The sequence below is a fragment of the Bos javanicus genome, chromosome 13, assembly GCF_032452875.1.
Source record: "Bos javanicus breed banteng chromosome 13, ARS-OSU_banteng_1.0, whole genome shotgun sequence".
Taxonomy (NCBI): domain Eukaryota; kingdom Metazoa; phylum Chordata; class Mammalia; order Artiodactyla; family Bovidae; genus Bos; species Bos javanicus.
In genome coordinates, this window is record NC_083880.1 from 74,115,914 (window position 1) to 74,127,962 (window position 12,049).

Here is a 12,049-nt window from a genome sequence, read left to right on the forward strand (position 1 = left end):
TTCTCTCAAATCATCCCACCCACGCCTTCTCTCACAGAGTCCAAAAGTCTGTTCTTTAGATCTGTGTCTCTTTTACTATCTCGCATATAGGGTCATCATTACCAACTTTCTAAATTCCATATATATGTATTAATATACTGCATTGGTGTTTTTCTTTCTGACTTACTTCACTCTGTATAATAGGCTCATTTCATCGACCTCATTAAAACTGATTCCAATGCATTCTTTTTTATAGCTGAGTATATGTACCATAGCTTTCTTATCCATTCGTCTGCCGATGGGCATCTAGGTTGGTTCCATATCCTAGCTATTGTAAACGGTGCTCTGATAAACACTGGAGTACACGTGTCTCTTTCAATTGTGGTTTCCTAGGTGTGTATGCCCAGCAGTGGGATGGGATTGCTAGGTCATATGGCCATTCTATTTCCAGTTTTTTAAGGAATCTTCACACTGTTCTCCATAGTGGTTGTACTAGTTTGCATTCCCACCAATAGTGTAAGAGGGTTCCCTTTTCTCCGCATCCTCTCCAGCATTTATTGTTTGTAAACTTTTTGATAGCAGCCATTCTGACCAGCATGAGATGGTACCTCATTGTGGTTTTGATTTGCATTTCTCTGATAATGAGTGATGTTGAGCATCTTTTCATGTGTTTGTCTAACATTGTCTAGATAGGATAGCACTTTGTTTTCCGAGATGATTCCTGTTCCTTGCTGCAGTGAGTAATAGACCCAATGAGAAAAAATAAATAAATAAACCCAATGAGTTCGACTAGAAAGGGGAGTGCTTGTAGTGGTCTCTGGCTAGAAATATTAACAAGTACAAGGCTTCTCCTTTAGTTATTTTATAACTAAAGTAAGCAAAGCTCAGAGATGCTGGAAAATTTGCCCAAGACTACAGGAAGTGAGTGGCAGCACCAATACCCTCTGCATTCTTGTTTATTGCAATGCTGGGCTTTCTGTGGTCCCCAGGCTTCACTTTCCTCATCTGTCATAAAACAGATACTCTCCGTTCTTCAAAGGTGCCTCCATCCTACATCTTCCCAGAGGCAGAACAGGAAACAAAGTCCCTCTATTGGGAGGACAGGGACCTGCCAAGTTAGGAAAAGAATACAGCAGCTAAGTGCCATTTTTACACCACCATTTCCTTCCTTGAAGAAGTTTTAGAACGATTAATAGAATAACGAATCAAATACTAGCACAGAGCCTGGGACACCGAAAGGTAATTGTCCTTCTTTAACCGAAATAAAAGTCCCCTTCTCACATGTGACCTCAGGAAATTACATTCCTTAGAAATGTGCACAACTGAAACTCATGCCCATTCTCCTTCTGAGAGTCCAGGAGGAAAAAAATGCCCCCAAATCTGAACTGGATTTAGAAGAAAGAAAAGTTTTCATGTTGAGGCATATGTCTCCCAGAATCCTCAATTCTATGTAGATTGAAGTGGTTATTAAGAGGTTGATGACGCTATAATGAATTTGCTTCCTATGCCAGTAGGCCAGTCTCTGGACAGGGAAATGGGAGGTGCCCACTATCTGCAGAACAGTGAGAAGGACCACCATTTCCATAGGCCTCATTTGTTAAGGTTTGTAGTTGCAAACAACAGACTCCACTCCAGTCAGTTTAATTTTGAATATGCATTTATTGAAATATAAACCACGGTATTTGAAGCTATAGAAAGGAAATTTGCAACATCATCGTGGGGTCAAGGGGCTTCTTTATCCCAAACTCTTCTCTCATTATTGATACTGAGAACTGGAGGCTGGAAATTCTACCTTGGCCACCCACAAGGAGAGCAGTGACGGTGGGCAGGGGGATGAAGATGAGGATGCCGTGAGGATGGGAGTGAAAATGAAAATCCTGTGTTACATTGCAGGCTCTGTAGTTACTCTGGTCATGAGGAACTCGCTCTTACATTCATTCCTTCCTTCCTCAAATAATTATGAACTGACTCCTTGGTGAACTGAGCTAAGTGCTAGGGGTAAAGGGAAGACATGATCTCATGGTGCTGAGAGCCAACTGGGTGAGGCAGAATTAAGGCATGTAGACCGCGGAGGAAAGGAAATAGGTAGGTTGTGCTGAGAAGTGTAATGGAGAGGACTCCGAGGAGATGGAACTGTTTCAGTCGCAGCCACAGTCCAGCCCTGCAGGTGTCCTCCTCAGACTTCACATTTTCTGGGGACCACTCCCAAGTCTTCTGCAAAAAGAAAGGAACTTGTTGAGTGCCATCACTGTAGCTCCAAACCTGAACACCCGTCATCTTGACAGATCCTAGATATTCCAAAATATATAAAACCGCAGTCCTCATGACCCAAATTGCCAACAAGAAGGAAGTGAGTTTTCCAAGCCTACGTGGGGCACCTAGGAGCACTGCAGACCTGCCCTGGAGGGTGGCTGAATCAGTGTTCCCATTTGAGAAAGAGGAGCATGTGATTAGGCTCAGATGATCACAAAGAGGCATCTGGGGCTGACCTTCTGCCATTCTCTCCCTGGAGAACTCGCTCAGCATGTGGTTTCACAGGACACTGCAGCCTCTTCTCCTGGCAGAGGTGAGGAGGAAGACTGTGCAGGGTGAATGGTGTGTGGCCCCCTGAGCTCCATCTCTTTCCCCAGCCCTTCCCCTCCTCCTGTGCCCCACCTCTGTCTTACCACAGGGACACTATCCCTTCACCACAGAACTTCTTGCAGCTCCTTTCTGTGAGGAAGTTGTTCTTGTTACCTCTGCAGCCACCATATATAAAGACTTCACAGCGCTTGGTCTTGGCACTGTAGAAGTACCTCATCTTCTGCTTATGACAGGGACCTAGGAATGCTGGGTCCAGGCAGATGCTAGGCCTAGAAGATGTTGGAATGGTAGGGGCAATGGGTCAATTATGAGGTGGTCATAACAACTCGGTACAAGGTCAACAACTGGAATCACCATTTTGTTTTTCTTTTTTTTTTTCTGCATTTATTTATTTTTTTAAATTTCATTTTACTTTTTAACTTTACAATATTGTATTGGTTTTGCCATATATCAAAATGAATCCGCCACAGGTATACATTTTGTTTTTCAATAGAGAATGTTAGGGCTGTGGGGGGTGGCCAAATTGAAAAGCCCATTTGGAAACCTCCTTTGGGGACAGAATTATAAATGTTGCAGAGCATGACATGATATAGTAATCATGTACAAATGTATTTTTCCTCATGATTTATTTTAAGAAAAATTGGTATAATGCCTTTGATAAGCCTCAAAAACTTCTACAAGACTTCCCTCATAGTCCAATAGTTAAGAATCTGTCTTCCAACGCAAGAGTCCTGGTTTTAATCCCTTGTCAGGGAACTAAGGCCCCATATGTCTTGGGGCAACTAAGCAGGCAAGCCACAACTACTGAGCTTGCTCCCCACAACTAGACCCTACCCACCCAAATAAATCCATAAATGCTAAAAAAAAAAAAAAAAAAAAGAACCCACAACTCTACAACCACACAAGAGATCACAGGTAAAAAATATTCCCTATATGTCAATAATTACTGGGTCTGGACACCTGAGTTTTATACCAGGTAGTATCTGTGCTTATGTGTATGGTACAAATTTTCCACCATTAATAAAAACTGTGAAGGAATCATGCCATAATGAGAAAAGGCATGAAGAAAACATACCAGTCTGTTTACTTCTGTAACCTCATCCACGGACCGTATAAATTGAATAGTGATACTATTTACATGTTGATACTGGGATTATAAGATGAAATATGTGTTTTTTTCATTCTTTATCTGACACTGAGTTCCTAAAAATCTTGGTATTTCTTATGTGATGAGAACAGTAAAACTGTCTTCTGCTGTATGAAGTCGATGATTTTGAAAAGACCCTCATAACCCAGAATGAGCTCTTATTGCGAAGGAGAGGACTACCTACAGAAGGGTTGAAACTTTCACTGCTATCCTCCCCATGGTCTTCTAGCCTCTGTCTGCTCACCTTCCCCCAACCTCAGGGAGGGGAAAGGAACTGTCCATTGAACAATCTCCAATGGAAAACTCTTACTTACTGTTCGCAGATAAATATACATGATAAAATCCACAGACAGTGAAATGGAGGAGATGTGTAGGGCAAAGAGGGAGTGGAGGTGTGTGGACCCCCATGCCCTAGTGGAACACAGCACCCTCACATCACCCCCTTGTATTCACCACTTGGAAAACTCTCTGAACCCCAGTATTTGTGGATTTTTATAGAGGTTTCAAGAAATAGACTTATTGATTGAATCATTGGCCATTGGTGATTGATCTCAATCTCAGTGCCCTCCCCTCTCCCCAGAGGTGCAGAAAACAAAAAACCATTCTTACCACATTTGAGCTCCTTTACTGAACGTTTCTCCAGTTACTTTCCATGAGCTATGAAAGAGAGTAAATTTCAAGAGTTTCAGGAGGCCTGGACCATTAAACACGGAACGGATCAAGTATGGAAAAGAAAATAACAGTCAAAAAAGGACAAGGGAAAGGGCCTGGAGACTTAGTAATATTGTTTCAGCCGAGGTCCCACAGCCTACCACACAAGGACTATGTTTCTTGCTTTCCCTGAAGTTGCTCTCCTCCATGGTTCCACATCTTTCAATTAGTTTTAATAATAGAGGAATAATCATTATCTTATAAAGAAATATTTTTACTTGTCCAAAGCAAGCAGGTAGAGAATTTTTTTTTTTTTTTTAGATTAACACATTGGGATGGAAAATAAACAAATCTTGCTGTGAAATGTGAATTTCTATTCACATTTCTTTCTATTCATTACTCGTCATCTGTTCAAAGAACTCATGTAACGTGTTTCCCCTGTTCAGATGAGGAAACTGCAGATGGCTTGCCCCAGGACACAATCATGTGGGTAGTAGGGTCAGGAAAAGATACCGTGAGGTCGCAACCCATCTGATACACTACCTGATCCTGCTAGGAGCTTGAAAATACCGATAACTGGTGAGTGTTTCTGGGTGCAGGGTCCTACTTTCCCTACTCACCTCTCCCCAAGCCTCATGTGAGCCCTCAAATCACAAGGGAAGGTGAGTCTGTGTTTTTTCCTGAAGCTAAATACATGGTTTCTGCACTAACACCATCCGGTTCCCAACACCCGATGGGAGAACCAGTTAATTGACTTCTGACACAAAATCTGTGGCATTTGGGCTGATGCCACAGGTTGAGGGATCTAGATTTTCCTCTCTTCAGAAGCCAGCCATGTGGTCTCAAGTCACTCATGCTTCTGACCAAGTGACTAAAAATGAGAGTTTCCGTGACCCCACCTCCACGCATAATAATCAGTGGAACTGGTGACTGATCCCGAGAACACTCTTACTGTTCTCAATCGATGTACAGGACAAAACTCAGAAAGAATGAAATGCAGGAGATCTGTACTGATCCTGGGAACACTCTTACTGTTCTCAATCAATGTACAGGATAAAACTCAGAAAGAATGAAATGCAGGAGATCTGTAGGGCGAAGGGGAGTGGAGATGTGCGAAGCCTCCATGCCCTGGTTAGAAGAGCACCCTCATATAACCTCCTTTTGTCACCGTCCCAAACACTCTCTGAATGCCAGTATTCTGCATTTTTAATGAGGTTTCACTAAATAGGCATATTGATAGAATCACTGGTCAGTGGTGACTGACCTCAACCTTAGTTCCCCTCCCTTCCCCACAGGAGCAGAAAGTTCAAACCTTTATTTCCTTCATACATTGCTTTAACCACTTCCTTATTAAACCGGATCCCACACTGGCAATCTTGGCACCTCTGAAAGACAAAAATTGCACAATTTTCAGGAGTCTTATACCATGAGCCGGGACAAGGTTCAAATATGGATAATAAAATGATAGTCAAAAGTGGACAAGGGAAAAGGCCTGGAGACTTTGCTAATGTTATATCAGCCTTGTCCCAGGAGCCAGCCACACAAGGGCTGTGTTTCATGCTTTCCCTGCAATTGCTCTGCTCAGTGGTCCCAGGTCTTTGTGATTTATTATTATAGTAGAGGGATAATCATTATTTGACACATAAATATTCTTTCTCACCCCAAAGCAGTAGATAGAAATATCTTTTCAAATGAACATATCCTGGTGTAAAATGAGCAAAATTGGCCATGAAATGTGAATAAACTCTTTGTATTTATGACTGGTAATATGTTCAAAGAACCCATGTAATAGGTATCTGCTGTTGAGATGAGGAAACTACAGATGATTTTCCCCAGGACACATGGCATGTGGGTGGCAGGGTCAGGACAATCCATTTGATATACTATCCTATTCTCCCAGAAACTCTGAAAATACTGATAACTGGTAAGAGTTTCTGGGTGCGGTGTCCTATTTTCACTACTCACCTCTCCCCAAGCCTCATGTGAGCCCTCAAATCACAGGGGAGGGTGAGACTGGGTTTTTTCCTGACATGAAAATTGTGGTTTCTGCTCCAACACCATCCAATTCCCAACACCCAATGGGAGAATCACAGCCAACCGACTTCTGACACCAAATCTGTGTAGTACAAGCAGATGTCAGGGTTCAGGGATCCAGACCATCCTGATTTCAGATGCCAGCCATGTAATCTTGAGTCACTCATGCTTCTGACCAAGTGACTAAAAATGAGAATTTCCATCACCCTACTTCCAAGCTCAGTAACTCAATAGAGCTGCTGATCCAACTCAGAAAACCCTTATTTACTGTTCTGACATTAATATACACCATAAAATTCAGAAACAGGAAATGGAGGAGATGTGTAGGGCAAACAGAAGGGGAGGTGGACAGAGCATCCATGTCTCAGAGAGCATAGCACCCTCACACAACCTTCCCTTGTTACCACCCTGAAAACTCTCTAAATTCCAATATTAATAGATTTTTAATGATGTTTGACTAAATAGGCATATTGATTGAATCCTCAGCCAGTCGTGATTGGTCTCAATCTCAGTGCCCTCCCCTCCCTGCAGAAGTACAGAAGTTCAAACCTTTAAGTCCATTTTTGGAGATACGTTTCTGCAACTCTTTTAGTATATCTGATCCCACTCTTAATAGTCTTGACACCTATGAAAGAAAAAAATTCCAAAATTGTCAGGAGTCTTAGACCATGAACCAGGACAAGGATCAAATATGGATAATAAATTAATAGTCAAAAATAGACAAGTAGAGTGCTTGGAGACTTTACTAATATTGTATCAGCCTTGGTCCCACAAGCCAACCACACAGGGCTGTGTTTCTTGCTTTCCCTGAAGCTGCTCTGCTCAGTGGTCACAGGTCATTCTGATTATTTTTTAATTCAGGAATATTCATTGACATACAAATATTCTTTCTACCCCCAAGCACACAGGTAGGGAAATTTTTTTCAAATAAATTTATCTTGGTGAAAAATTACTGAAATTGACCATGAAACGTGAATAAACTCTTTACAACTGGGGATATTTTCAAAGAAGCCCTGTAATAGGTATCTGCTGTACAGATGAGGAAACTGTAAATGACTTCACTAGGACACAGGGCATGTCGGTGGCAGGGTGAGGACAAGATGCTGTCTTGTCACAACCCATTTGATATACTACTATCTTATTCGGCCAGGAACTCTGAAAATACTGATAACTGGTAAGAGTTTCTAGGTTCAGTGTTCTACTTTCACTACTTCCCTGTCCCAGGACTCACCTGAGCTCCCAAGCACAGGGGAGAGGGAGTTGGGGTTTCCCTGGCATGAAATACGTGGTGCCTCTAGCAACAACATCCAGTTCCCTAAACGCTCACTGAGTGTCCAAAAAGCCAGTTTACTTCTGATACAAAATCTGGGAGTTAGTACAGATTCTCTAGGTTGAGGGCTCAAAACTGTCCTCAGTTGAGGCATCAGCCACATGCTCTCGAGTTCCTCATGATTTGACAAAGTGGCTAAGCCTCAGAAGTTCCATTACCCCACCTCCATGTTCAATAATTCAATAGATCTGATGACCAAATACAGGCAGACCACTCACATACTGATCTCACGTTATCATTAAGGATAAATCAAGGGACAGTGAAACAATGAGATCTGTGGGGAAAAGTGGAATGGAGGTAGTAGGCGCCTCCACACCTTACAGAGCACAGAACCCTCATATCACCACCATATGTTACCACCCCAAAAGCTCTCTGAATGCCCATATTTATGGATTTTTACTGAGATTTAACTAAACAGCTGTATCAATTGAATCATCGGCTACTGGTGACTGTTCTCAATCTTGGTGCCCTCTCCTCTCCCCAGAGGTGAAGAAAGTGCCAACCTTTAAGGATGCCATAAAAGATTTTTGAAACTATCCCTTTTAGTATTATTATTATTTTATTTTACTTTTAGTGAATGTTTCTCAGGTCCTCTTCCATGGCTGATCTCCAGGCCTATGAAAGATAGAAAATTCCAAGAGTTTCAGGAGGTCTGACCCCATAGACTAGGGCAAGGATCAAATATGGAGAATAAAATAATAGTCAAAAAAGTACAAGGGAAAGGCTCTGCCTGGAGACCTTACTAATATTGTATCAGCCTTGATCCCAGGAGCCAACACACACAGGGTTGTATTTCTTGCTTTCTCTGCCATGGCTCTGCTCATTTATCCCAGGTCTTTCTGATTAGTTTCAATAATAAAGGAATAATCCTTATTTGACACCTAAATATTCTTTCTCACCAGAAGGAAGTAGGTAGAAAAATTTTTTTCAGATTAACATGTCCTGGTGGAAAATGCACACGATTCACCATGAAACGTGATTCAAATCTGTATATTCATGACTGGTAGTCTGTTCAAAGAAGGCATGTAACTTTTTTCCCCTGTTCAGGTGAGAAAATTGCAGATGACTTGCCCCAGGAAACATGACATGTGGATGGCAGGGTCAGGATAAGATACTATCATGTTATAACCTATTTGATATGCTACCTGATTCTGCCAGGATCTCTGAAAATACAGATGCCTGAAAACAGTTTCTGGATTCAGTGTCATACTTTCATTACTCCCCTGTTTGGAGCATCACCTGAGCCTACAAATCACAGGGGAAATTGAGTCTGGATTTTTCCCCGACACCAAATGTGTGATGTCTCTACCAAGAGCAACCAATTTTCCAAATACCCACTGGCATCCAACAAGTCCATTTACTTCTGATTCAAAAACTGTGGAGTTACTGCAGATTCTGCAGGTTGAGGGTTCCTAACTGTCCTCAGGTCAGATGCCAGTGGCCAGGTCTAGAGTCACTCACGCTTGTGACCAAATGACTAAAATCAGGGAGTCCATGACCCTACTGTCATATTCAATAAATCAATAGAAACTGTGACTGAACTTAGGAAAAACACTTGCTTACTCTTCCCAGATAAATATACAAAATAAAACACAAAACAGTGCAATGGAGGAGATGTGTAGGGCAGAAGGGGAGTGGAGGTGTGCCCAGCCTCCACGCACTAGTAAGGACTGCACCCACACATCATCTCCATGAATTCACCAGCCTGAATGTTCTCTGATCCCAGTACTTATGTATTTCTTTCTAGGGTTCACTAAACGGGCATATTGATTGGATCATCAGCCACTGGTAATTGATCTCACTCTCCCTCATCTCTCTGCAGAAATGCTGGAATGACAGATGGTGAAAATTGTAACCTTTAGATGGGTGTTTGAGGTTTCTTGGAGACCAGCCCCATCCTGAAGGTACCTTGAGTTGCCTTTTGTGATTCATCTCATATCCTGTAAAGTCAGTAAATTCCAAGAGTTTTAGGAGCCCTGGGCTACTAAGCATGAGAAGGATCAAATATGGATCTTTTTATTACTACAGTGCAGTGAGGTTAAGGGATAAGGCAGAGACCAAGAATAGAGAGTCTCAGAAATGGAGTCCCTGGTTTGGTAGAGTTGGGTTGGATACATATATGTATATATATATACACACATACACATATCTATCTATCTATCTATATATATCACTAAATTGCTTCAGTCGTGTCCGACTCTGTGTGATCCCATAGACGGCAGCCCAGCAGGCTCCGCCATCCCTGGGATTCTCCAGGCAAGAACACTGGAGTGGGTTGCCATTTCCTTCTCCAATGCATGAAAGTGAAAAGTGAAAAGTGAAAGTGAAGTCGCTCAGTCTTGTCCGACCGTCAGCGACCCCATGGACTGCAGCCTTCCAGGCTCCTCCGTCCATGGGATTTTCCAGGCAAGAGTACTGGAGTGGGGTGCCATTGCCTTCTCCAATATATATATATATATATATATATATATATATATATTAATTTGAAGATATTTCTTCGTGAGAGTCATGATGTCAGTGGAGTTAAAAGTTTGCAACTTCAGACTTCCCTGACAGTCCAGTAGATAAGAATCTGCCTGCCAATGCAGGGCTTGTGGGTTTGATCTCTGCTTTGGGAAGATTTTGCATGTGGCGAGGCAGCTAAGCAGGTGAACCATAACTACAGATCCCAGATGCCTAGAGCCCCTGCTTTGCAACAAGAGAAGCCACCCCATGAGAAGCCCACATACCACAGAGAATAGCCCCCATAACTAGAGAATGTCTTCACACAACAAGGAAGATCGATGCAGCCAAAAACAAACAAAAATCCTGTCTAACATGGCAGGAAAAAAAAATCCCAAGAGCGTTGCAGCACTCACCCCACCCATGCCCCCCTGCTCTTGCCCTGGACTCCTCTCATTTCCCTCCAGGGTGTAGAGGAGAGGTGAGCCCAGACTTACCGTGGTCATGGCTCTTGTTAATATCCTCCAGGATGACCAGGAGGACGAGCAGCGTTGCGGAGAGGAAGAGCCGGTGCATCTTCATGGCCTTGCAGGAGGTCTCCTGAGGATGCTGGGGATGGACTGAACTTTTAATATCCTGGCCGAGAGGTGAGATGAGGTGATGAGGAGGGGAGGGGAAATGGAAGGGGCTGGATCAGTCCTGTTTATTGCATAATCTATCTAACCGTTACTTCTGCTTCTCTCTTCAGGGGCCAGATATCCAAAAATAGCAGGTCTCAGACTTAATGATGCCTGTGGCCTCATGTAAACCTAGATGGTGATCAGACAGGTGGAGTTTGTCCAATATGGTCACTCAGGGAGCATCCCAGCACCTAGAGCTGTGCCAGGTATGTGATGGATGGTCAGTGAGTGGATGAGAGCCGATCAAAGGACATTTAAGTGATCAGCAGTGTGTTAGCCCATGTCATCCTTTTCAGCCTCATGCAAGTGTCATCTCACCTGGACCTCAATGCCCTGACCCCCCTCACCTACCTCAGATGACACGTGTGATATAGGATACCTTCCTACAACTATTGCCACAGTTCCTCCACTGGATGGACATGTGCTCTTTACCAGGCACTTGTCCAGGCAGGAACTTAGCTGGAGAAGGTGATGTCCTCCTGGGCTGTAACCTGCTTTCTGCTTCAAAAAGGAGTAAGGGGAGGGGGCAGCGGGGAAGCAGAGAGCTGAACATATCTCCACAGCCTGACCACCTGCTGGCCCTCACCTGGTTTCACAGACAGGGAGTGAACCTCAGGGGACCTTGGAAGATAACCTGCAACCACGTCCTTCCTCCTGCTCTCTCCTCTAGTGGTTTTGGGATCACACTCTGCCTTTTCCTAACTTTGTGCCAGAGGATGGAGATCTCCCAGAGACCCCTATGTTCTGGTGTCAGATGAGATCCATGCTGCCCACATCATGGGGTTGCTGTGGAAGCAACGGAGGCAACAGACATATATTCCTTCTCCCTGAGAAGCCAAAGTCCTTTGTAGTAATAATAACAATGCTGAGTACAAGGGACAAGTCACAACCCATTTAATCAAGTATCTTATTCTGCCAGGAATTCTGAAAATGCAGAGAATTGGGAAGGTGTTATGAGCGCTCTGCTATAGTATAGTCCCAGGGCCATGACTCTCATAGCAGACATAAATGAGAGAGAAGAATGAGTCTGAAATTTGTCCCTGACTCCAAACATGTTTCCCTTGTGGCTCAGCTAGTAAAGAATCTGCCTGCAATGTGGGAGACCTGGGTTTGATCCCTGGGTTGGGAAGATCCCCTGCAAAAGCAAAAGGCTACCCACTCCAGTATCCTGGCCTGAAGAATTCCATGGACTATATAGTCCAC

General features: G+C 43.3%; 1 protein-coding gene across 1 annotated transcript; it reads right to left on the minus strand.

Moving 5' to 3' along the window:
- Window positions 1-2,641: 2,641 nt before the first annotated feature.
- On the minus strand, window positions 2,642-10,748 carry LOC133258796 (protease inhibitor-like). The gene is made up of 3 exons (XM_061435517.1): window positions 10,664-10,748; window positions 7,956-7,998; window positions 2,642-2,831 (listed from the first exon to the last, which is right to left on the minus strand). Exons 1-3 carry the CDS (start codon window positions 10,746-10,748, stop codon window positions 2,642-2,644), a joined length of 318 nt encoding a protein of 105 aa, XP_061291501.1.
- Between the last annotated feature and the right edge of the window lie 1,301 nt (window positions 10,749-12,049).